The 25,297-nt window shown below is 59.3% G+C and overlaps 1 protein-coding gene across 4 annotated transcripts in view; it reads left to right on the top strand.

Annotated features, from left to right (window-relative positions):
- The first annotated feature begins 489 nt into the window (after window positions 1-489).
- The window catches only part of AACS (acetoacetyl-CoA synthetase), a 53,071-nt gene continuing 28,263 nt past the window's right edge, over window positions 490-25,297 (top strand). Inside the window, exons 1-7 of one of the 4 annotated variants that reach the window (XM_078435939.2) lie at window positions 490-819; window positions 6,839-6,942; window positions 8,308-8,428; window positions 15,566-15,679; window positions 18,691-18,788; window positions 22,626-22,740; window positions 22,939-23,020. In XM_078435939.2, coding sequence (XP_078292065.1) covers window positions 687-819; window positions 6,839-6,942; window positions 8,308-8,428; window positions 15,566-15,679; window positions 18,691-18,788; window positions 22,626-22,740; window positions 22,939-23,020 — 767 coding nt within the window. In that variant the 5' untranslated portion in view covers window positions 490-686. The remainder of the gene's footprint in view (window positions 820-6,838; window positions 6,943-8,307; window positions 8,429-15,565; window positions 15,680-18,690; window positions 18,789-22,625; window positions 22,741-22,938; window positions 23,021-25,297) is intronic. The other 3 variants (XM_078435940.2, XM_060612071.3, XM_060612072.3) reach the window with 3 other exon arrangements.

Here is a 25,297-nt window from a genome sequence, read left to right as displayed (position 1 = left end):
ATTATACGAATAACCGTATACTTATCATCTAGACGACACTCATTGGTACACTATGTGTTCTACCGTCTACAGTATGTTATGTTTGACGTAATGTGATATATTCCCCGCCCCCCCTTCTGTTGACACAGGGCAGGAACTTTGCTCCATTCGCTGCTGTAACCGCAAAGCCCCGCTCCGTGCCTGGTGCCCAGCGGGCGCTCGGTCAATATCTGCAGGAGGAACAAATCAATAGCGACCGAACGAACACAGAACGAGCCAGCGGCCCACGACCTCTGCCCTCCCGCGCGGCTTCAACCCCTTCCCGCCGCAGGTGAGGACTAGGAGCCCGGGGGCAACGCGCCTGCGCAGCCCCACCCACAGCACGCGCGGGTTCGAGACCCGGAGGCCGCTGGGCGTGGCGGCGCGTACTCCTTTGCGAGGCTCGGCGCCCGCGGAGGGTTACACGCGGGGGGGGCGTGGCCTGCGAGGGGCGGGCCCTCCGGGGGGCGGGGCCGGCCGGGGATCCCGCAGGCGGCGGCCGCGCCGCGCTCAGTCGCGCCGCGCTCGCCGTCCTCGTCGCCGCCCGGCAGCTGCCCTCGGACCCCGCCGCCGCGCCTGCAGACCCCCCCCCCCCCCCCCCGCCCCGGCCCGGTCCCAGTGCCGCTCCGCGTCCCCGTGCCCGTCCCCGCGCAGCCCCCGCCGCAGCCATGTCCAAGCAGCCGCGAGCCGGCGGGGAGGAGATCCTGGAGTGCCAGGTGATGTGGGAGCCTGACGGCAAGAAGAACACGCAGATGGACCGCTTCCGGGCGGCCGTGGGCGCTGCCTGCGGCCTGGCGCTGGGTGAGTGCGGGCGCGCGGCCCGGGGGCTCCCCGGCCACCCCGTCCCCGGGGCCAGGGCCCTCCAGAAACCCGGCTCCCCCTCGGAGAGGGGCCCGCTCCTGGGGACCGGGGCGCCCCCTTCTCCCGGGCGTTCCTGGCAGGGCCCCTCCTAGCTGTTGGAGGTGTCTCCTGATTTCCAGTCTCCTTCTTGGGGGGCTTGGAGGAGCCCCTGGAAGTGGGGACCCCCTTTCCGGGGGGGGGGTGGGACTCCTGACTGTGGCATCTGCGTCCCTGGGAGGGTCCCCCAGCCCCCCGGCCTTGGAACCTGGGGGCACTGAGAGATCCCTCGTTAGGCCAGGCGTTCTCTGGGGTCTTGCACTCTGGCCTGGTGGGGGGGGGGGGGCTTCCTTCCAGACGTAGGATGTAGGGTCTTTCTGACTTGTGGCTCTTCTCCTGGGTGTGTGGGGGTCACTCACCAGCCAGTAGCACCTGCTGTCTCGTCCTAACCCCCCCCCACCCCCCCTTACTAAAAGGCCAGTGTGGCTGGCATTCAGGCTCCTGGGAGAAGGATGGTCAGGGAGGAACCTTTGGGGTTAGGGCGGGACTCCTTCTCCGCCTGTTGGCATTCCCAGGCCCCAGCAGAACCCAGTCCCAGGCCTGCCATCCAGGCGCCACCCCGGCTCTCAGAAACCACCTCGCTGGGTTTGGGCTGGGCGCACCAGGCCCTTTTCCTGGGTCGGAAGCACTCTGGCCTGGGCCTCCCTGCAGCTCAGCTGGCTTCTGAGGCTCCTGTGTTTTTGCTGTAGGGGAGTCGCTGCCTCCTTACGTGCCCCCCTTTTCCTGGGGCCCTTGTTCCCTCTGCCCTGAACGTTGGCTGGGTTTCCTGCTTCCTGCTTTTCCTCCCTCCTCCCTCCGGTGCACCCTGCTTGCTTTCCCGGAGCACAGGTCTGACTTTTCACTCCTTGGCTGTGAGTTCACAACGGCCCCTTGTTGACCGTGGAATTGCACACAGGGCCGCCTGGCAGCTTCGTGTCCCCCACAGCGCGACGGGTGTCCTAGCTTCCGCTGAGCCCCTGTCCTTGGCAGACCCAGCCCTGTCGCGCCCCTCTCTCCTGCACACTAGACAGGGAGCACCTTGGAGACAGATGTGGCTTATTCCTCCGGGGCCTTTCAGGGCGTAGCTGGTAAGTGACCGTGTGTCGGGCTGGGGCGAACAGACGAGGCTCCAAAGAGCTGGGGGTGGAACATCGTTCTGCGTTCTCGCCTCCATCCCGTCGGCGTCTCCTCTGCCAGCAGTAACAAACTCTCCCGTGGCGAGCCAGCCCTGCCACCCTAGGAAACCGCCGCACATGGGTTGTGCGTGGGTGAGACCCATCTAACCTGACGGCCTGGATTCTGAACCGGCTCCACCATTTACCGGCTGCGTGATTAAGAGGAACTCACCTGATCTTCCCAAGCCTCTTTACAGACTTTCCCCGTCTGTGGAATGGGCACGATGAGAGGGCCGGCGTCAGTGGGTGGTGGTGCGAGGGTGACAGGAGGTGATCCGGCCCAGCGGTCACTTGCACCTGGCCTGCGGGTTGCTGTGTAAACACCACCGGGCACTGGCAAGTGCTCCCATTTGGCCTGCTCCGGGCTGGTGGGGGGGGGGAGGGGGGTGCCCGGGGCCAGATTGGCGCCGTGGACTTAGGACTTCACTTGGGCGGCTCACACACTGGGAGACACGCAGGAAAAGCGAAGTTTCCATCTTCTTTTGAAAACCTAAAGGCCTGTGTTGCTGGGCCTGTATCCCCACGTGGTGGCAACGAGCTGGCCCCGGTGGGGTTCGTCTCTTGGTCTGGGGGTGGTTTAGAGCTTGGCGTCTGTCTTTTTGTCCTCTTCTGCTCCTGATGGCTAAGCCAGCCTGCTCTTCTCGCCCTTCCAGAGGCCTGGCCCTGGACTTCTGGGCTTTGAGATTCGTCTCAGATGTTTCCTCCTCTTTGATTACTGTCATCGAACATTTTCTCCTCCTCCGCTCTCCAGGCGCGTGTAATTTGGACTTCCATCCTGCCTCACTTTTTCATTAACTTGTGAGCATTCTAATCGCTTTAAGGACTATAGCCTTGAATTTGTATCTTCTGCGCCCCCAGTGTTTTGTGTGTAGCTGGCACGCGGTGTTGAGCAGAGTGCTGTGCCCACATGTGCAGGGAGAGCAAGGGACACATCCTCACGGGTGGCTGCAGCTGTGCTCAGTCCCCGAGGAGGGGTGGGCGGGAGGGCGGCCTTCTCCAGCCTGGCCGCCTCTCCACGAGCCCAGCCCAGGGCTGGCGTGAGGTTGGGCGGGGCCTTGGCGGGGTCCCGTATTCTTTCCGACTCCCAGGGCCGCGGGTCGGTTGGTTCCTGTGACTGCTCCCAGCCGACCTCACCTGAGGACTCCGCACACGTCCGCGTGGACCTCGGGGCGGGGGGGGAAGGGGGGGACGGTTGTAGACATCCTGTGGACAGCCTGCGGCTGCAGCCCAGCATGTGTGCGTGTGAGAGACCCCAGGAGGCACGCCGCGGGTACCGGCCCTCCGGAAGCAGGGGAGCGACACCCGCTTTCAAGTGCGCGCTCCTTCGGTGGACCGTGCCGAGTGCCTTTCTGTGTGCCACAAGCCGCAGATCACGGCAGCCTTCGGGCGGCCGGGATGGCCTTTGCCCGCAAATGGAAGGCTTGGTCCCGACTCTCAAACCGCTCACGGGCGGCTGGGGGAGAGAGCTCGTGCAGAACGGGCGTGCCAAGGGAGCGTCAGAGTAGGGACGGCCCGCCGTCGGCTCCCGAGCGGTTCGCTGTGTGCTGGGCTGTCCGATCGTGAGCGGAGACTCGGAGGTGCAGGCTGGTCCGAGTTCTCCTGGGTGGACGGGAAGAGGGGGTGACTTTCAGAGCCGATGCCTACGCAGGGAAGGGCGATAGTCGGCTCTCAGTGGGCGGAGCCCTGGCCCGGCGGGTGCTGGTACCCATTTCCCGGGTGGGCAAACACAGGTCTTGGTCGGGATGCTGCAGCCGTGAGTGGCGGGCCTGTTGTCTGTTTCCAGAGTCATGACCGGCCGCCGGGTGACGTTGCCTCTCGCGTGTGGGTGAGGGCGGGGGGTGGGGGTGGGGGGGGCAGCTGTCACCCGGCTCTGTAGCTGCTTGTCGCTATGTGGCGTGACGGTGCCTTAGGTTAGGGCCCCAGGAGAGCCAGGCAGGAGCTGCAGCGGCTGTTAGGACCCAGTCTCAGAAGTCACCCTTGGTCATTTGCATAATATCCTGTTGGGGACACAGGCCCCTGCCCCGCGTGGGGCGGGGACAGCATGGGGATGTGAGTGCCGTTCTCGTTTCTCAGGAGAAGGCGCAAACCCCGCATTTCGTTTGAAAACTGGGATTTTAGTATGTTGGCAGCTAGTTCGGCCTCTTTGTGAACGTCGTGCAGACTGAACCAGACGTGCCTGTGGTAGGCGATCTGGGCCTCGGGAGTGCAGGCTGCGAGTGGGGTGTGGGTAGAAGCCACAGGGCCCGGCCCGGCTGACAACTCGTTCCTCAGGACTTGGCTGGGTTGTCCACGTGGACGAGCTCCCCTCCAGAGGCATGCGTCCCCCTGCTGTCCTCTGGGGCCCTCGTCATGTTAGGGTGCCGTCGAGACCACTCGTCCCCCGCATCGGCAGGCGGGTGGCATCTTCCTCCCTCCGCATGCTGCCAGAGCCTCGCTTGCCGACGGGCTCGCTTTCGGTGCAGGCCCCGGGGTCGGGCCTCCGTCTGTCTCTTGTGTCGGCCTGGGGGAGCTCTCGGAGCTGGGAGCCTCGGCCACTGGTGAGGGCTGGCGTGACATCGAACAGAAAGGCCCGGGAGGAAACGGAACCGGGGGCCCCGCGGACTAGCCCAGCTTCCCCGCTGAGGGCAGGCGGGGGCTCCCTCTGCCAGAACCTCCCTGGGCCCGCGCTGCCCTCCTCCTGGCCCGCGAGCCCGGCATCTCCTACTCATGAACGCGTCCCTGTGCTGGCATGGCCCTGTCCCGACGTCCTAGCCCGTCCCACGCTGCCGGGTAGCCTGCCGCGTGTCCTGCTCCTGCGAGGTGACGGGCAGGGACGACGATGGCTGGCGCACCAGGTCCTTTCCCTCTGCCAAGCTGTGGTCTCTCAGTGCTTTGTGTGTTTTGACTCGTTCGGTCTTCGCAGTGACCGTGACAAGTCACGGAGGACGATTTATGGAGGAGACGGTGAGGCCCAGAGAGGGTTGTTCACTTGTCTGAGCTCACACGGGAAGCGGCAGGACCTGGACCCGGATGGTTGAGCTCCGGAGCCTGTGTCTTGAAGCCAGGCTCTGTTGGTCCTCGGGGGTCATTGTTGTTATCCCCATTTTGCAGGTGAGAATGCCGAGGCTCAGAGAGGTGGCACAGCTTGCCCAGGGTCCCTGTGCAGTAAGTGGCAGGGCCGAGACTCGGACGCAGCCATCCAGCCCAGCCCGGAGCGCAGGGTTAACTCCCCACTGTCACGGGAGGATCCGTGCTCTTCTTCAGTCAATTTCCAGGTGACCTGTAAGGACACTGAGTCCAGAGAGGCACAGTGGCCTCCCTCAGGTCCCCATGCATGGTCTCCAGAGTCAGGGCCGGCCCCAGAGTTCCAGACAGGCCATCCCTGGTGCTTTTCCCCCCACATGCCTGGTTGACCTGGTCTGTGGCCCCCGGCTTGAGTCGGTGGGGCGGGACTGGAGGGCAGGCCTCCCGGGGCTTGGAGGCAGGGGGCCGGCGGGGGGGGGGGGGGGGAGGCCTCACTGCCACGAACCCGAACTGCTCTAAAGCCCCTGGTCCCTGCTCGCTGTGTGGCCTCTGTGCTGACTCTCCCCTCCTCATCCGGGGGATCCTTCTCCGCTCCGCTGCAGAGGGGACGCTGTACCACTCACTCCCTGTTCTTCGCCTGGGCTCTAGGCTTCCCCCCGGCGTCCCCAGCCTGCCCTTGCTGCCAGGGCCGCCCTGCCTCCCGCAGCCTGCCCTGCTCTCCGGACACGTCTCTTCCTCCCGCTCCAGAGTCCCGTGTGCCCGAGGACAGTTCTGGACGCCTCAGTGGGAAGGGGCATTGCCGACGGGCAGGGATCATTGTGTCCCCACCTCCGTGCCCCCCCAGGACTGGGAGCAGTGAAGACCCTTAGGCCTTGATGGCACTGAGAGATTTCAGCCTGGCCATTGCCTCATGCCCCGTTTTCCTCTTCCTGACACCTGCTGGGCACCTTTCTGCCGGTCTGTCCCAGGAGCACCAGCATGGGAACGTGTAGCCTGCTGGGAATACGTGGAGATTGAAAACGCCCAGTGAGGGCAAGGGACTTGCCCAGGGTCTCAGGATCAGAACCTGGTGTGAAGAACCTGCTTCCGTTTGCGTAGAAAAGAGAGAGGGGGATGTATCTACTCACGTACGGAGTCTCTGTTCAGACGCACACGCTTTGCCTGTTCCAAAGTCTGAGTCGCCTCCCCCTGCCCCCAACACTGTTACCCGCATGTGAGGTCATCACCGAGCTTCTGGTCGCATTTCTGGGACCTCAAATCTGTCAGATGGGGCTTTCCTCATTTTGCGTGGTATAATAGCAGGCTTAACGTAGCTCCGGCTATGTCCAAGGCCCCGTTCTAGCATCTCGTGCCTGGGTTCGTTTGAGTTCTCCCAACAGCCCCACGAAGAGGGGGTGCCGTGAACCGTCTCCACTTGACAGATGGGGAGACCGAGATACGGCGTGCTTAAGTAGCTTCCACAGGGTCACACGGCTAGCACGTGGCCAAGGCGGGATTTGAAGTCAGGCCTTCTGGCTCCGGAGCCCATGTTCTCAGGCACTGCCAGTCAGGGTATGAAGTCACCGCCTCATGCTTTTGTTCGTGTTAGGGGCCAGCGGTGGTAGGTTTGCTCTGGTGAAAGTTAGGATACGCCACCACCCCCAGACCGTTTCCCATCAGGTGCCTCTGACAAACCTGTGACTCCTTAGGTGTGGCCATCTCCTTGCTGAACTGCTAAGGCTTTCGAAGCGTTACTTGAGCTATGTGCCGTTTTGTTTTCTTTTTAGAAAATTATGATGACTTATACCACTGGTCGGTTGAATCCTATTCAGACTTCTGGGCCAAGTTCTGGAAATTCAGTGGAATCATCTCCTCCCGCATGTATGATGAGGTGAGTAGACACTTTGCACACACACTGTCTTCTTGTGGTTGTGGTCCAAAATGAAGTGTTTGTTTTTGGGGACACTGAGTCCTATCTTCTTTCCAAGCCTCACACCAATGGGGAGAAAATCATTGTTCTAGAGAGTTGGCAGAAAGTTGGGTTGAGGTCACAGATTCCACGGAGAGCATGCATTCTAGACTCCATGATGCGTGGACCCCAGGCCCCGTCCTGGCAACGTGGGCCACCCTACGTGGCAGGACATCGTTTCGTTTTTATTTTATTAAAAAATTTTTAACCGTGGTAAGATACACGCCACAAAATTTACCACCTTCACCATTTTAGTGCCCAGTTCGTGGTGCTATTAAATCCATTTACGCCATGAGGTTTATCGTTTCTTAAGCCTGGAGTTTAGGGACCTTTACGACTCCTTATGCTGTCAGTCAGTGAATATCTGGGGAAAGGGGGTCTCCTGTTCCTCAAAGTTTAATTTATCGGGTTTGATGGTGGGGTGAACCATCCTGAAAGATTCATCTGTCGGCACTTGGGGAGGAAAGTCGAGGTTCGAGCCCTTCGAGGAAGGAGGTGAGGGACCCGGGTCAGGGAAATTGTGGGAGGGGCAGGCGCATGCCATTGCCATCTCCTGGTTTTCCGTGTGTCTGGTCTGAGCCTGGGACATTCGGCAGGTGCCACATCTGTCTTATTCCCTTTTTGTCAGCGGCTCTCATAAAGTAGGTGCTTCGTAAGTATTTGTTGAAAGAGTACGTTACTGGGGATGCTGTTTTCCCTTTGGCATGAATTTCCTAAAAAAAATTTTTTTTTAACGTTTATTTATTTTTGAGGGAGACAGAGTGCAAGCAGGGGAGGTGCAGACAGAGAGGGAGACCCAGAATCCGAAGCAGGTTCCAGGCTCTGAGCTGTCAGCATGGAGCCCGATTCAGGGCTTGAATTCTCGGACTGTGAGATCATGACCTGAGCCGAAGTCGGACGCTTGACCCGACTGTCCCTCTTTTTTTTCAAACTTTATTGAGGAATAATTAACAATGAAACTGTATATATTTAAAGCATCCAGCGTGATGATTTGCTGTACGGATACATTGTGGAAATTAACACGCCCACCATCTCGCCTGCTTTCTCTTTGTGGTGAGAACGCTTAAGATTACCTCTCTTGGCAACTTTGGTGTGTAACTTCTTCCCAGTTACCTAGAGGGCGCTGATCTCTTTTCAGTTTCAAGTCTGTAGGCCAGTTCGGTGTTCAGTCTACGGAACGATTTGATGATGCTTTGGGCCGGGTTAGCGGGCTTCCTGGGAAGCAGAGTGTCTTTTGTTTATTCCCGTGTGGATCTCATCGTGCGCGTTTGCCGTCCTCTCCTGTAGGTTGTGGACACCTCAAAAGGGATCGCGGACGTCCCTGAGTGGTTCAGAGGCAGCCGGCTAAACTATGCGGAAAACCTCCTGCGCCACGAGGAGAATGACAAAGTCGCCCTCTATGCTGCGAGTGAGTCCCGACAGCGACTTGGGTTTTCCTCCTTTATTTATTTATTTTTTTTAACCTATCTTATTTTTGTTTTTATTTTTATTTTTTTTTTCAATATATGAAGTTGACTGTCAAATTGGTTTCCAGGATTTTCCTCCTTTAGTGCCCTCGGGGCCACCCACCCAGAGGGCTGCGTGGTCAGAGACGCTCTGAAACATTCAGACTGCAGCGTGTGTCTCCAGTGTCTTGGCACCTTTTTTCCTCCTCCCTTTTTTATTGTGGCAGAAAAACGCGTAACGTTAAGTGTACCATTTCAACCATTTTTAAAGAAGGATTCAGATTTATTTTTTCGTTTTGAGATAGAGAGCAGGGGAGGGGCAGAGAGAGAGCGAGAGAGAATCCTAAGCTCAAAGTCCAGCCAGGTAGTCAGGTGTGATGGGATTTCCTTCTTCTTTACGGCTGCATAATATTTCCTTGTAGGGATGCCTCACATTTTGTTTGTCCGTTGCTCTGTGAGTGGGCCCTTGGGGTGCTCCCACGTCTTGGCTGTCGGGAGGAAGGCTACAATGAACATGGGTGTGTAAATAGCTCCCCGAGGTCCCGCTTTGGATTCTCTTGGATATACATCCAGAAGTGGATCATGTGGTGATTCGGTGTTTAATTTTCTTTTTTCTTTTTTTTAATTAAAAAACATTTTTTTAAATCTTTATTTATTTTTGAGAAAGAGTGAGAGAGACAGAGTGTGAGCAGGGGAGGAGCAGAGAAAGAGGGAGACAGAATCTGAAGCAGGCTCCAGGCTCTGAGCTGTCAGCACAGAGCCCGACGCGGGGCTAGAACTCACGAACCGTGAGATCTCGACCTGAGCCGAAGTCAGACACTTAACCGACTGAGCCACCCAGGTACAGCCCCTCCCCGCTTTTTAAAATTTTTTATGTTTATTTATTTATTTTGAGAGAGCAAGAGAGAGAGAGCACAAGTGGGAGACACAAGGACAGAGGGAAGGAGAGACAGAATCCCAGGCAGGTGCAGAGCCCGTTGCCGGGCTTGAACCCATGAGCTGTGAGATCATGACCCGAGCCGCGATCAAGAGTCAGATGCTTAACCGACCGAGCTATGCGGGCGCCCCCTATGTTTAATTTTCTGAGGAACCTCCATACTGTCTTCTGCAGTGGCCGCTCTTGGCACCTTTCCGACATCATTGAGACTTCTGTTGAGGGGCGCCTGGGTGGCCCAGTTGGTTAAGTGTCTGACTCTTGATTTAGGCCCAGGTCATGACCCAGGGACGTGGGATTGAGCCCCACGGCGGGCTCCGTGCTGAGTGTGGAGCCTGCTTGGGATTCTCTGTCTCCCCCTCTCCCCCACGTCCCCCACTTGTGTGCTCTCTCTTTAAAAAAAAAAAAAAAAGACCTTTATTGACTTTTTCTTATCCCTGGGAAGGGGAGGGGACAGTCGTGTGATGATGTTTTAGGGGAGAAATTGAGACACATAATATTAAGTAACCAGCCCAGAGTCACCTGGACAGTTGGTGAGGGAACTACAGCTACAATCTTTTTCTTTTAAAATAAAGTTAAAAAAATTTTTTTTTAATGTTTTTATTTATTTTTGAGACAGAGAGAGACAGAGCATGAGCAGGGGAGGGGCAGAGAGAGAGGGAGACACAGAATCCGAAACGGGCTCCAGGCGCTGAGCTGTCAGCACAGAGCCCGACGCGGGGCTCGAACTCACGGACCGTGAGATCATGACCTGAGCCGAAGTCGGACGCTCAACTGACTGAGCCACCCAGGTGCCCCACTAGGGGTTTTCTTAGTAAGGAGACACTGTGGTTAGTCTTCTAATTAATTAGGTTTTTGGTAAATCTGAATTTTGGTAAAAAGTGACATTGAATCATGTGCTATTGGTAGGGTTTGAGGTGTTTTACATAACGAATTTTCCAGGTGACTACATTTGTCTCCTTTGAGTAATTAAGCTTTATTTACCCATTTTATTTATTTTTTAAAGTTTATTTATCTTGAGAGAAAGAGAGCGTACTCATGGGGGCGAGAGAGAGTCCCAAAGCCCAGTGTGGGGCTCGAACCCACCAACCATCAGGGCCTGAGCTGAAATCAAGGGTCAAACGCTTAACTGACCGAGCCCCCCGGACGCCCCTTATTTACCCATTTTCCACACGTGTGCTGCCGTGTCGTGAGGATATAGGGCTTCCGCACAGACTGAACGCCATTGTCCCTTTGGTGTTCGTGACTCACGGCTTCGGTTTCGAGACGGCACCGAAACCCGATGCTCTCGAGCTGTCCGTGTGTGTGGGACGCTCGGCCCATGCCTTGGGGGGGGGGAGGGGGGCCCGGAGAGCTGCACCCTCTGCCACCACCTGCCCCAGCCTCGTGTCCTGCTGCCTGCTCTCAGTCCCTGCGGATGCCGGCGCCCTGGCCTGTAGCAGCGTTCCTTGTTTGTAGCCAGCGGTGGTGCCCAAAGTCCGATAACCGTGCTCTGTCCGCCGTTTCAGTGCCCGAAGTAGGGGTGGGTGAGGTCTAGTGTCTGTGCGACCTTGGGCCCGCCTCTTAGCGTGTCTGGGTCTGTTTCTGCCTCTGTGACGTGGAGAGGCTGATAGCACGGCCTTCAGGAATATCGTAGGGTTGAAGCGAGCAAACACGGATGCGTGGGCATACGGCAGACCTTGCCACGGGAAGCGTGAGTGGCTCTCAGTTGAGGTTGTACCTCTGAAATCCCCCCCCCCCGCGTGGCTTTTAAAATCCTGGCTGTCCAGGGGCACCTGGGTGGTTTAGTCGGTTAAGCGTCCGACTTTGGCTCCGGTCAAGGTCTCACGGTTTGTGAGTTCGAGCCCCGCGTCGGGCTCTGTGCTGACAGCTGGGAGCCCAGAGCCTGCTTCGGATTCTGCATCTCTCTCTCTCTCTCTCTCTCTCTCTCTCTCTGCCTCTCCCCCGCTTGCACTCTGTCTCTCAAAAATTAAATAAATGAAAAAAAAACATTAAAAAAAAATTAGAATCCTGGCTGTTCCGTTCCTGCTGTGGCTTCTTAAGCACATCTCCCAGGGACGGTACCCAGGCTTCCATATGACTTTAAGCCCCCTGTCGCTTCTGATGCACGTTGTTGGATAAGAACCACAGAGCCTTGTCTTTATGTCGTCTTCGGGCTGTGCCTTTTACTCTGCTCCCTGCTCAGCCCGGATGCACTTTGGGCCGAGTGCATAGTGGCCTCGGGGAAGCTACACCAGGCCTGGCATCTCTCCCTTCGTCTTCCAGGAGGTGTTTGCGTGTCCATCCGTTCGTTCTCTCGCTTGTTCTCACCTCGGTCTCAAGTGTCTCCTCAGCGCAAGGTGCTGCGGACGTGGTGTTGAACGGGATGGCCAGGGTCCCCTGCTCTCGAGGGGCTGACTTTCCGGGGAGGCAAACAAGAAATAAAAAACGTATAGGCGATCCCTGACAGGATGGTTCAGCTTGACAGTGTCCGACTTTGCGACGGGGTGGAAGCAGTGTACCTTCAGCAGGAATCGTGCTTGGAATATTGCCTTTGCCGTGTCCCGGGCCAGCCGTCTGTGTCCCCGTCCTCTCTCGTGATGCTGGGCAACGGCCGCAGCTCCCGGACCGCCGCCTGCACCCACGCGGCCGTCCCGTTTGTCACTGGCGGTACAGGATTCAGTCAATTACACGCGACCGTCAACACCTCGTTATAAAACAGGCTTGGCTTTGTGGTGGGTGACTGTGCCCACCCGGAGGCTCCCGTCCGTGTTCGGAGCACGTCTAAGGCGGGCCGGGCCAGGCTGCGGTGTTCCCTAGGGTAGGCGTGTTGGACGCAGGCGGGCTCTGACAGAAAGCGGCCCGCCGAGTCCTCGCTTTCTACAAGGAATGAGGGAGGGGGGCGCCTGGGTGGCTCAGTTGGTTAAACATCCGACTTCGGCTCAGGTCATGATCTCACGGTCCGTGAGTTCGAGCCCCGCATCAGGCTCTGTGCTGACAGCTCAGAGCCTGGAGCCTGTTTCAGATTCTGTGTGTCCCCCTTTCTCTGGCCCTACCCTGTTCATGCTCTGTCTCTCTCTGTCTCAAAAATAAATAAACATTAAAAAAAGAAGAAGAAAAAGGAATGAGGGAGGGCGTTTGCCTGGGCCCCTTACCCTCGAGGGGAAACAGGATGTCGGTAGCGAGCCACTCGTGCGATGCGTCACAGCAGAACGCCACAGGGTTGCTGGAGGCGCTCGGTGCAGAGGGCAGCGGAGGCTGGGGGAGAGGTCCTTCCTCAGGCGGGACACGAGCCACGCAAGCCGTCCCTGCCCTCACCCTCACGCCGCACGCGTTGTGGCGTTGAGCTATGCACTGCGTTGTCAGCCACCAGCCCTGAGTCCGTCCGCCCTGTCACCCCGAGGGAACCCCCGACCCAGCCCCTGGCACCCTTGGCTCTCTCCCGTGTCCACGGGTTTGCCCGTCTGGACGCTTCGCGGAGGCGGGGGTCACACACGGCGTGGCCTTTCGGGTCTGGCCTCTCCCTCGGCCTCGAGGTTTCGAAGCCCATCCTCACCGCGGCTGGCGTCAGCGACCCTTTCTCTGTCCCAGAACATTCCACCGAGCGGAGACTTCGCGTCCTATGTGTCCTAAGAGACCCTTCGAGGGCTGTCCTGCCCCGGGTGCCGGGGTCCCTTTGTAAACACCGCTCAGCGCCTCTTATGAGCCTGAAGCCTGAGGAGTGGGAACCTGGGTCTCTCTCTCATCTTCTTTTCCTGCTCTCGTTGGGTGTGTCTGTACTTTCACCCAAGGTCTCGGGCACCGCACGAGGTCCTGGTTTCCCCCTCTGGAAAGCGGGAAAGGTCAGACGTGAATCTTTTGGAAAAACAGAACCGAAGAGCAGTGAAGGTGGTGGTGAAACACGCCAGTCTTCTGGGTGGCTGGGTTTGGACTGAACTGGCCGTGCACGTTCGTTCGCTCTCTCTTCCCAGCCCCCCCCCCCCCCCCCCCCCCACGCCCCGCTCCTCTCGTGTGCACTGGCTGAACCCAGCCCCTTTTTTCTTAAGCCTAGCTCCGTGTTGAGGTGGGTTAGGGAGGCATGGTTGTAATTTTGGGTGTGCTGTGTCCGTTTCACCCTCTGCCCCCACCCCCCTCTCCTGCCCATCCCTTCCCTTTAAATATGTGAACGTCTTCCATTAAGGAGCTCCCTCTTGTATTTGCGGGGCAAACAAATGCCCTCAAGCCAGGGATCATATTTAGTTTATAAATAGGGTACCTTTGGTTTTTTTTAAGTTTATTTATCTTGAGAGAGAGAGACAGAGAGAGCGCATTCGCGGGAGGGACGGGCAAAGAGAGGGAGAGAATCCCCAACAGGCTCTGCACCATCAGCGTGGAGCCCGACGTGGGGCTCGATCCCATGAACCGTGAGCTCATGCCCCGAGCTGAAACCAAGAATCGGACGCTTAACGGACAGAGCCACGCCGGCCCCCCAGTGGGGTACTTTCTTAAGCAGGGTCCTAGATCGGCTGGTTATTGGCTTGGGGATTTCAAGACAACTGTGTTTCACTTTCTGCGTGTTTTCCTGGTTTGTTCCTCCTCTGCCGGCTGCGTGCGGCTGCTCCGTGCGGGGTGGAGTTTGCTCCGGCATTCTCCGCCGAGTCCGTCCCTCCCAGGGATGGTCCCTGCCGAGGCCAGGAGGTGCCGCCAAAGGCGGGCGTGCGCCGGGCCCTTGGCGCTCCAGCGAGCAGAGCGCAACAGCGTGCGTCGGTGCCGTCCGTGTTGGAGTTCCGAGAACAGCCGCGGGTGCAGCACGCTGTGTCTCCAAACAGTGGGTTTCAGGTTGCTGAGTATTTTTACAGGGTCAGAAATGATCTGGGAGGGGGGAGGGGAGCACGGGGGAGGGACTTCGAAGGCCGCCTGGCGAGGGGGGAGAAGAACCAGGGGCGGGCGTAGGTAACTTTAAGGAGATGGCAGAAGCCAGGTCGACACCAAACAGAAGTCAGGACATTTCTTCCCTTTGGAAAGGAGATGCCCCGTGCGGCAGAATCGAACGGCAGTTGGCAGTCAGGAGTAACGTGTCTGCGTCAGAGATAACGGCCGGGATTCACCTCTTCCACGTGGAAAGTACAGCCAGATAGTTTTCCCACAGCCACGCAACATCGACTGTCGGCCGTGTTCATTTCCTGTCGCCGTGGAGCAAATTTCCCGAAAACCGCGGCCGCAGATGGCGAACAGAGCGTCTCACGGTTTCTGTGGGTTGCACGTTCAGAAGTGGCTTCGCTGGGGGGTTCTGGCTCGGGAGCCTCTCACGAAGTTGCGGCAAGGACGTTGGCGGGTGCTGCGTCATCCGAAGGACTGACCGAGGCGGGCTGGTCCGGGTCCAAGATGGGGCACTGCCGTGGCTGCCGGCGGGAGGCCTCAGTTTCCCCCCGCGTGGGCCTCTCGGGGGCTGCCTGAGTGTCCTCACAACACGGCAGCTGGATTCCCCCAGAGGGAGCGGGGTGGGAGCGGCCGTGTCTTCTGTGACCAAGGCTCACAGGTCCCCGTTGTCTCCAGTGCCCTGTCGCTCACCCGGCTCGGGGCCCCTTCGGTGTGGGGGGGACCCGCATGAGAGCACCAGCACGGGAGGCGGGGCTCACTGGGGGCCGCCGCGGAGGCCGGCGAGCACACCGTCTTCCCCTGTCATCGCCGTCTGTTAGGTGGAAATTCATATCTCACCCTTGTCACGGACCTGTCTTCCACAGAGACCTTGATCATTTTTCTGTCCTCGGCTGACTGCCACACGCACGTCCCGGGAAGTTGAGTAAACCTGTGTCCGTGCGACATTTTTTTTTTTTAAACATGATTAAAAAAAACATTTTTTTTAATTTTTAAATGCAAATTTATTTAGTTTGAGAGAAAACGTTTTTTTTTTTAATGTTTATTTTTGAGAAAGAGAGAGCGTGTGAGCAGAAGAGGGGCAGAGAGAGAGGGAGGCACAGACTCCGAAGCAGGCTCCAGGCTCTGAGCTGTCAGCACAGAGCCCGACACGGGGCTCGAACCCACAGACCGTGAGATCATGACCTGAACCGAAGTCGGAAGCTTGACCGACTGAGCCCCCCAGGCGCCCTGATGTGTGACACATTTCTAACCTATGTTTGGACGAGTCTACGACTCGGAACTTTTCTGTTCGGCTCGTCTCCACTGTGTGTCCCTGTTCTCTTCCCAGGGGAAGGCAAAGAGGAAATTGTGAAGGTGACTTTTGAAGAGTTGCGGCAGCAGGTGGCTTTGTTTGCAGCAGCAATGAGGAAAATGGGTGTGAAACAAGGAGACCGGGTCGTTGGTAAGTGTTTTGGGCTCTTGTGGTTTGGGGGAGAGACGAGGTGGAGTGACCAGCTTGGAAGGTTGAGGCGACTTTTGGACAATGGCAGATTGCGAGCAACCCTGTAGGACCTCAGCGATCCACGCTTGGTGGAGGACAGATGGCCAAGGAAGGTCATGGTGCCCCGAGAGGGCAGGGACAGCCTGTGCAAAGGCCCGGAGGTTCATGAGGCAGGGCACCTGCAGGGGTGACAGGAGCACGGTGGGCTGGGCGTGCACCACAGGTGGTAGGGCAGGCAGGGGCCCTCCTTCCAGAAGGAACCAAGGTTGGTGTCTCCAGAGGGCAAAGGGGGGCCTGGCTCCCTCTCCCTCCCCGGCCCCCTCCCCAGTTCCTGCCTTCCTTTGTTCTCTCTGCATCTGGCAGTGAGTCTTGATTTCCCACCGAGCACATTCAGGTGTTTTCTTACAGTTTTCCTTTCACCTTGACTCCTGGGGAAGGTTTCCGGGCCTGTATGTGGACCTGTTCTCCGCCCCAAGGACCTTTAGTTAATTTAGATGTGGGTGGGCGTGCCCCCAGGGCAAACAGGGGGAGATAAGAGGACTTATCCTCGAGCCGGCGGGGTGTCCGGGGTGCTGGTCTGCCTCCCCACCCCCATGGCCGTGGGACAGGGCCACAGGGCAGGTGGCAGTGGGAGAAGCCGCCTCTCCTGGGAGAACTCACCGCAAGTGGGCATTCAGCGTGTTTGCTAAGAGGGCGGCCTTATCATTGTAAACCGAGTAAGGGCTGTACCCCGTGTCTCCTCCCATGGCAGCTGGGCACGGAGGCCCTGCTCGCATGTCAGTTGACTGGGAAGGAAGCAGACGGGGGTCACCGCAGCCGTCGCCCCCTGTCTCGGCCCTGGATGGGCTGTACTGACCTCCGGGGTTCGCACGCTTCAGCGAGGTCCCTGCTGTCCCACGGGAAACCGTCGGCCCTCCCTGCACGCAGCCTGCTTTATGTTCCTTTGTGGTCCTCATCGCCCATCTGAAATCTTGGGATCGTTTGTGTGTGCGTGTGTCCGTCTGTCTGTCCTCCCGCTGGAGGACAGGGGCTGTGTCCTCTGTGCACGGCCACGTCTCTGTCCGCAGGGCGGCCGGGGCGCGGTGGGTGTGTGACGGGCTCTTGTGGGTGAGTGTGTGTGAGCGTGGGGCCCTAGTCGTAGCAGGGACGTGTGCTTGAAGCCTCCATATCTGTGGCTCTTCCCCCGGTGTAAGCCACCCTTTTGAGGTCTAGAAAAGGAATTCAGAAGGTTCTTATTGCCTCTGGTTTTTTTCTTCCCTCTAAGTGTTCTCTTTCCTCTCATTTTCGTTAAAACAAGTCTCTTTTTGAAGCAAACATTTTCCGAGAGAAGGAGAAGTGGAGACCAGCGTGTGTTGGGGAAGACGGTCGAGACCCCCTCCGGGCCGTGCTTTTGTGGGCGATGTCCCGACTGTGCAAACTCATGCGGGTGCCTGGTGACCCATGCTCGTGAGGGTCTCAGCCTGGACACTAACTTGACCCGACCACAGTTCCAGGACTGGGGGCTGTGGTTCCCGGAAGAGGGCACCAGGGAATGACTCCTGACGGGGGAGGAGGACGCGGGAAGATGCTTGAGGGGCTTCAGACACCTGTCGGGGCTGCTCTTATGGGTTTCTCTTGTCCGTGACGCGTGCTCACTGCCGTGGCACCAAGCCTGGGTGTGCGGCCCCCCGGGCGTGGGTCCTGCCCTGCCCCGGGGAGATTGCAGTTTACATGGTAAACTCAGGAGACCGCAGGCTTGCCTGTGCCAGATGCTGGGCGCATTCCCGGCTGAGCCTCGCCCTTTGGGGGCGCTCCTGGCTGGCTGCCAGGGAGGTACAGCGAACTTGAAGAAGGGGAGAGTGGAGCGCCTTGGGGGAGGAAGCAGGGAGAGAGCTGTACAGGCTCAGAGCCCCGGGTGCCGGGACTGCGGGGCTTCTGTGGTCGCCTGGGGGCCGTGTGGGGGCGGCATTGGGCCACGGCCCCTGCTCCCCAGTGCCTTGTGTGTCTGCTCCTTTCCTCCAGGACATTTAGGACGATCTGTCTAATTGACCGGAGTCCCTCTGGCCCCAAAGTTGCTCTGCGTCTGTTGTCATTACAGCCCAGCCTCTTGCCTCTGCTGTGTTCCTTCCAGGCTTTTCTGGGTCTCTTGACTCCTGCTCGATTCCCTTATTGCCTCTCCTTCCCCCTTCCGTCTGTCCACCTGTCTATTTATCCGTCCATCCACCAGCCAGCGCACCCATATCTCAGGGCCTTGATATGCAGGGCATGGTAAAAGGCGTTTGGTAAAGGAAAGGACAAGACAGGCAAAGTCCCTGCCCTCCTGTGGGAACCAGCTGTGAAATTGACAGTTATATTATCAGATGCAGGTGATTATTATGGTAAATTTGGTGACGGAAAAATAGAGTGTGCTTTGTGGGGACCGGCCAGGGAATCTGAGTTTATCGGGGGGCCTCGGAGAAGGCGTCTCTGAGAAAGTCTCATTTACATTAAGAGTTAAATAATGAATTTGCAGAGTCAGGAAGGCTGCTGTGTGTGAAAGAGTATTGAGGCAGAACGGACATCCTGTGCAAAGGCCCCGGGGCAGGAGGAGTTTAGAGCAACTGGTGTGTGTGGAAGAGTGTTCAGGCAGAACAGAGAGCCTGTGCAAAGGCCCTGGGGCAGGAGGAGCTTAGAACAACTGGAAAACTGGAGAAGGAGGCAGAGCGGAGGAAGAGGAGGCCAGGGCCGGATCATGCAGGCTGTGGGGATCATTCTGGTTAGTATGGGTTGGAGGGGGTGGCTGTAAGGAGTGGACAGGCTGGGGGTAAGCGGTGGGGCCGTCTGAACGGGGATGTCAGGGCAGCTGGGATGGGGTGGGGCTGGCCATGCTCCTTGGGCTGGTCAAAGCCAGCTGCTCTCCCCACTGCTTGCCTGGCTCTCAGAGGTCCCTTTTGGTAGTCCACTGCATCGCACGTACCCTGAACCCGAGGCTTTCTCCCTGTGCCCGATGACAGGTTATTTACCCAATGGTGTGCATGCCGTGGAGGCCATGCTGGCTGCAGCGAGCATCGGTGCCATCTGGAGCTCCACGTCCCCAGACTTCGGTGTGAACGTGAGTTGGGGTCCCCAGTGAGGGGCGCCCGTGTGCCCCTGAGTGCCCTGGGGGTGCGGCCACTGGCCACGGAAACATTCCTGTGTGATTTCCCAAGGGGAGGGCTCTGCCCACCCGGCGTCTTGGGCAGGGGCGTGGGCAGCTGTGGCCCAGGACTGGCAGGCCGGGAAGGAGACGATGTCACGACGGCCTCCTGTCTCACCGGCCGGTGACACCGGAACGATGGGAGAGAAGGATCCAGAGTGAGCCGAGCCTTGGTTTTAAATCTACACACCAACGAACCCTCCTCTTTTCTGGCGTTGCTAACGTCCCGTCCTCGTGTGGCAGATGGCGCTGGGGATCTCACGGGAGGTGTCTGGTCATCTCTGCACTCGTGACCGCAGGAGACTTTCTGATGTTTCTGTTGTGCAGACCGCCATCTGGGTTTGCTCACAGAGGCTCCCCCGAGGTCTCCTGGCGCTTGGGTCTTTCCCTGCCGTTTCTGATCTCTTGCTTTGGATCTGTGCTCTGCGCGGGAAGAGGGTGGGCCTCTTTATCTCTGCGGAGCCGAGGGGACCAAGGACCCAGGGTGCAGCCAGCCGCCAGAGGGGCCCAGGCAGGGGCAGGAGGCGCGTGCTCAGCCCCGCTGTGGAGAAGGAAGTGGCGGCAGAACAGGACTTCCCCGGGGCCTCCACTCGCCGGCCCGGGGCCTTTCCTGCTTGCAGAGCCTCGGCGATGTGGGTCCCTTGGGAGCCATGAGGACAGACCCCAGTTAGGGGACACGGTGGGCATCCGGGACCCCGGCCACTCTCCATGGCATCAGGTGCTTCGCTCCTGGCCCGGCCCCTGTTCCGGGCACCGGCCAGCACAGCTTAGCGGCTGAGGCTGTCCCGACTTTGCCGACCCTGCACCCCTGGGCGAGCAGTTTACCCTCCTGTGCGAAACAGGGACGGTGGGAAGAGAGGGCCGTGGAATGAGCACAGGAGGCTGGGCCCGCGAGGCGACATTGGCGCACCTCGGCTCCGGCTTCAGCCGCTGGTGACGTTCGAGCTCGGCGCCCCGTGGTCGGGCTGGTCTCGGCCGCAGGGCTGGTTTTCGGGTACGAGCTTGGGACTCGCGTCTACCTTGAGGCCTGCTGTTCTGGTAAAGGTGGTCCAAGTAGGTCTCCTCTGCCCCATGCTGTGCGGAGGCGCGGGGGCAGTGAAGTGGCCGGCTGGGGCTGCGGCGAGGACCGGGCTCTGCCGAGTTCGGGAAGCAGGTGGCCGCCTGGACCTCCCGGCTTGGCGGTCGTTTTCCTCCTGGGGCTTTCCTGTGCCTGTGCCCGGTCACCCCACGGGGACCGCAGAATGGATGCTTGCGTGGGGTTGGGGCCACGCTCGGCTCACCGCCCCCCGAAATCACCGCGTGTCAGCCTTTAAAAGTGACGTGGGTGTTTTGAGCCGGTCACGAAGGTGTTGGGAGAGCTGGGCGTGGCACAGGGCAGTGGTCGTGGCCTTCTGGGGCTGGAAGGAAGCCCTAGCCCGGAGACCTCACGGAGAGCAGAGCCCCTGGTGGCACCGGGCGGTGCATTGTGCCTCCGGGTACAGGGTGGGAGGCTGGGACGCGGGCCAGCATCCAGCCGCCTCCCACTCTGCTGTTGCCACGTCCCGTGCCACGTGTCCCCAGCAGATGGCTCTCCAGCCTGCGCTGCTGACCCTGCTGCACGCTAGATGGCAGCGTGGCTCTGCCGTCTCCGGGCTTCAGCTCGCGGCTTCTGGGAGTTCTCTCTGGCCTTGTGGCCTGAGTCTCGGGGGAGAGCCCTCCGGGGGGTCGGAAAGCGACAGGGCTAACGGCTTCCCCTGGGGCCTCTGGGTCTGTCCGTGGCCGGACCCAGACCTCTGATTCTGAAACACTGTGGTCTTCGCTGTCTGTTGGCCGTCACCGTGGCCGGGAGCTCTGTGACATGTGAGGCCCGGGTCCCTGGTGGGCTGGGTCCTTCCATCCTGAGTGTTGTGCCTTGCGCAGGGGAGAGCAGGGGAGGCGCGGGGTGTCACGGAGATGTCTCTGCTGCCTTCCGGGACGCCCCCAGCCCGACTCCGGCAGCCCCTCCCCGACCCGAGGCCCTCCCGCGGGCCTTCCGTTCCCTGAGCGTCTCCCGAGGTGCCCTCTGCCTGGGGACAGCCTCTCCCCTCCCGCCCCGCTGTGGAACCTGCTCCTGCGGCCGCCCCCGAGGGGACCCCCTCCCGCTCCGTGGCTCCAGCCCCCGCTGCCTCTTCCTGGTCCTGCTTCAGTCGGCCCGGGACCCGGCCCTGTTCTCTGCTGCTGCCCTTTGGTTTCCTTGTCGCTCAGGCTAGTCTCTCCCAGAGGCCGCGCGTGGTTAAGAGCACCGGCCTGCAGCCCCGGCTCTGCCATTGGCCGCTCGTTACTGTGGCCCCGTTGCTCAACCTGCTCGCGCTTCCGCCAGGACGTGGGCGAACAGTACTGCCTTGCTCCCGGGGCTGCGCAGGCCAGATGCGCGCATGCCTGGAGCAGGCCGGAGCGGCGCCTGGCACGGTGAGCGCTCAGTGCGTGTTGGGATTTTTATTGGCAAAGCTTTTCTTCCCACATAAAGCGGCAACTCTCAGCCCCGCTTAGAATCCTGAGCTTTGAGGGGCGCCTGGGTGGCTCAGTCGGTTGAGCGTCCGACCTCGGCTCGGGTCATGATCTCACGGTTCACCGGTTCGAGCCCCGCGTCGGGCTCTGTGCCGAGAGCTCAGGGCCTGGAGCTGCTTCGGATTCTGTGTCTCCCTCTCTCTCTGCTCCTCCCCTACTTGTGCTCTGTCTCTCTCTCAAAAAAATAAACACTAAACAAAATTTAAAAAAAGAATCCTGAGGTTTAAGAACACTCTGTATCTTGCTCTATCGAGTTTCTACATCACCACTATGCCTGTCATCAGCCGAACGGTTTTCCTGGTGATTCTCCCGAATTCTCTGCATCACTCTTGCCGTTGCCTGTGCTGACGAACCTCCTGGCCCTTGTGCCTTTCCCTTCTGGTTCCCGCCGCCCAGCGGTGTCAGAGACCGGGATGTTCTTGGGAAATCCTGGCGTCACTGCCTGTGCCCTGGGAGTGACCCGGGTGCCGATCGTGGGGCTCTGGCCCTGGGCGGAAGCGCCGTTCCGGGCGGTGCCTCCCCAGGTGCCGTGCTTGTGGATGAAGAGGGCTCCACCGAGGTCTGGACCCGGGAGCGCTTCCCTGTCGCCCCTGGGCTCACACTCCGGTTGTAGTGAGCGTGTCTGTCTACGTCAGTGTCCCACACGAGTCGTTACCCACACGGAGGCGTGCTGCTTTCAGAGAAAGAGGTGTGCTTGCCAGGACCCGACTCCGTGCGTGGTGGGCCTGCCTTGGAAATGGGGCTTATTTACGAGGATACACGTTTGTAGGGGCGTGCGTTTGGTTGGCAGAAAGTGCCTTTTGGAGGATTCGCGCACCTCGTAACTGAAGATCAGGAGGGACCAAGGTACGGACACGCCGGCGAAGCTCGTTTCGTGTGCGCCAGGTGCCGGAGGGGCTGTATTCAGGGCTCTTTCCGCAAAGCGGGGCATCTCCCTGGGGGTGCAGATACTCCCCCCGAAGGTTCCCCGTCTCCTACACTTGTGCTTTGCTGTCTCAGTGCGTCTGTAAGTCTACGTTGACCCTTTTCTCAAAGTGACGTTCATTTCTCAGGGGCCAGTCGTGGCTTGCTCGGTTTTCTGTATGGGCCACGGGTTGGCGGGGTCGCAGGAACGCGCCTGGTGCCCCGACGTCACGCGGTTCCTTTCCCTCGAGGCGGTCGCGTGGGTTGCTTAAGGTTTTTGCCTTTGGCGTGACTGATGGCGACGACCTTCCCTTCCCCTTCCAGGGTGTTCTGGACCGCTTCTCTCAGATCCAGCCCAAGCTCATCTTCTCCGTGGAGGCGGTCAGGTACAACGGCAAGGAGTTCAGCCACACGGAGAAGCTGCAGCAGGTGGTCAGAGGTGCGTGGCTCGGCCGAGTGGGGGCCGGAAGGGCTGGGGCGGGGTGCGGAGAGGGGAGGCACGAGGGCCCCTGGACCGCGAGTGGCCAAACCCCGGGAAGCCCCCATCTCTCGGTTGTGTCACGCTGGGCGGGAAGCACATCCGCGGCGTGTGTCGTTCAGCGAGCCTGCGCTCCCCCCCGCCCCCCGCCTCCTCCAGGACTCCCAGACTTGGAAAGGGTGGTGCTGATTCCATACCTCGCCTCAAGAGAGAAGATAGACATTTCCAAGATTCCAAATAGGTAAGCCAGCGGATCGCTGCGTCCGTGTGGAGCCTACTGGGAGTCCCCCCGGGAAGTCGATTCTGTGACTCATTCATTTTAGAAGTGCAGGTTTCACTTAAAAATCACTTCTCGTAGGGGCATCTGGGGGGCTCTCAACTTCAAAATTAAAAATAAAAATCACTCCTGTAGAGGGGCACCTGAGGCCCCAGAGTGAATTCCCCAAGCCACAGAGCCACGTAGGATCAGAACAGCCCCAGGAATACTTTCTCTCTGCCGTCCCTTCCCAGTGGGAGGTCCAGCCCCGCTCCCCGACTCAATGGACATGAACGTACGCGCGTGCCCGCAGGTGCATGCACACGTATACGTATGTGACTGCATCTGTACGCACACCTGAATGTGCACACATACATAAATTTCCCTTCCGGAACCGATTTTTGTCCTTATCGCTAGGAGTGTCTTCCTCTGTTCCTCTGACATTTATAAGCTGGTGCAACACGCACCCTAAGTAGCAAATGGTATTGTGAGCGGGTTAGTTTGGACTAGGAGTTAGGAAGGGGGTCATGGGTTGTCTCCAGATTCTTGGCGCTGTACACCCTTTCCTCCTCCTTGAAACAGCTGTGGGGAGAGTTCAGCCGCCAGGTGTGTTTACCTGTATGGGCGGACCTCTCCCTCTAGCCCCGTGTGGGGCCCTGGCAGGAGCCTGGAGGGCGGCCCCTTGAGGCTGCGTGCGAAGCGTCACACAGGTGCACAGTGGGGTCCTTGTGTCCCGTGGGGGGGGACAGGGAGGGCTTTTCTTTAGAGGGGAATGAGGGGCGGAGGAGGAGGGAGAGAGAGAGAGAGACAGAGAGAGGCTCCAAGCCCAGCGCAGAGTCTGACGTGGGGCTTGATCTCATGACCCTGGGATCATGACCTGAGCGAAATCAAGAGTTGGACGCTCACCCGCCTGAAACACCTAGGCGCCCCCTGCAGGCAGGCAGACGGGCCACACCTGCAGGGAGGGTGAGCCATGACCATCGGGCCCAGTAGACATAGCCCGCTCCTTGAATGGGGGGGGGGGGGGGGGTGGGCAGGAAGTGCCCAGGGCCTGGGAGAAGGGTGTGGGATCTGGGGGAGGCGGCACCTAAGGCGACCTTGAGAGACGGGCAGGGTGCTTGTCAGCAGGGTGCCTCTTCCCTGCGGGCTGTGGTCTCAGGCCGGACGGCTCAGGTCCAGACGTCCGCTGTGTGACCCTGGGTGAGGGATTCACCTGTGTGGGCCCTGGGTTCCCCGCCTGTAGAATGAGCAGAACAGCACCTTCGTCCCGGACTTGCGAGCGTCAGATGAGTGAGTGCTGGGCAGGCACGCTTGGTTGTTAGCCCTCAGCAGTGCTGTCTGTCGTGGGGAGCAGGCGACAGCCACAGGCCGCAGGGGGCTCTGTTCCGTGGAGCATCCGGGTCAGAGTGTGCAGGGCCTTACGGGCCGGCCCGGGGCTTGCACTTGTCCCTTGTGCCGCGGGAACCCTACCCGCCAGGATACATCACAGCCCGATGACAGGGCCCTGGTCCCCGTTCACACGGCAGACACAGCTCCCTGCTTTATGTTGGGGGCCATCGCGCCCAGAGGCCGGAGGAGAGCCTGGCAGCCTTTCTGGCCCCACGGTGGCCCAACTTTTATCCCTCTGAACGTGTTCGGCAGCGATTGGTGTGAAACGAGAGCGCCCTGCAGCATCACAGCCCCCGCCCCACCCTGGGAATCGCACCTCCCCTGCTACCCGGCTCTCGATTGCCGGATCCCGCAGATAAACTGAGCACACAGACGTGCCTGTGTCGGAGACCGGGCCGGTGGGGGGCCCGCCCTGCGGGGTTTTTCATTTTTAGAAGAGCGACACAAGTAACTGCTATTTACTGTGATTTACAGACCGTTCGGAAGAAAAGGCTTTTCTTTGTGCGCGGTATCCGATTAGATTGGGCGCTTTGTGTAAATGGGATTGGGAAGGGAGGTGGAGGAGGAGTGGGGCTTTCGTTGGCTGGAAAGTTCCACAGCGAATAATTTCCCGGACACCGTGGAGCAGAAGGCTTTGTTTGTTTACCGCTCAGAGTGGAATTATTCTGGATGCCCTTTGTAAACCTCCATGCCGCCCCCAGGAGACGTGCTTGTCCTCAAAGACCGCTTTAGAGTGTGTGCATTTGTGTTTCTCAGTAATTATTCTTAGCAAATTGCTGCGGGCTGAGTGTAGCTGGTTCTCCCCCTTCCCTGAAAGAGAGAAAGTTCCATCTGTCAAAACAGCGGGTTTGTTCCCCCCTCCCTTCTCCCTTT

The sequence above is a fragment of the Panthera onca genome, chromosome D3 (assembly GCF_046562875.1).
Source record: "Panthera onca isolate mPanOnc1 chromosome D3, mPanOnc1 haplotype 2, whole genome shotgun sequence".
In the NCBI taxonomy this organism is placed as follows: domain Eukaryota; kingdom Metazoa; phylum Chordata; class Mammalia; order Carnivora; family Felidae; genus Panthera; species Panthera onca.
Note: the sequence above shows the minus strand (reverse complement) of the source record. Positions and strands in the feature narration are given on the sequence as shown.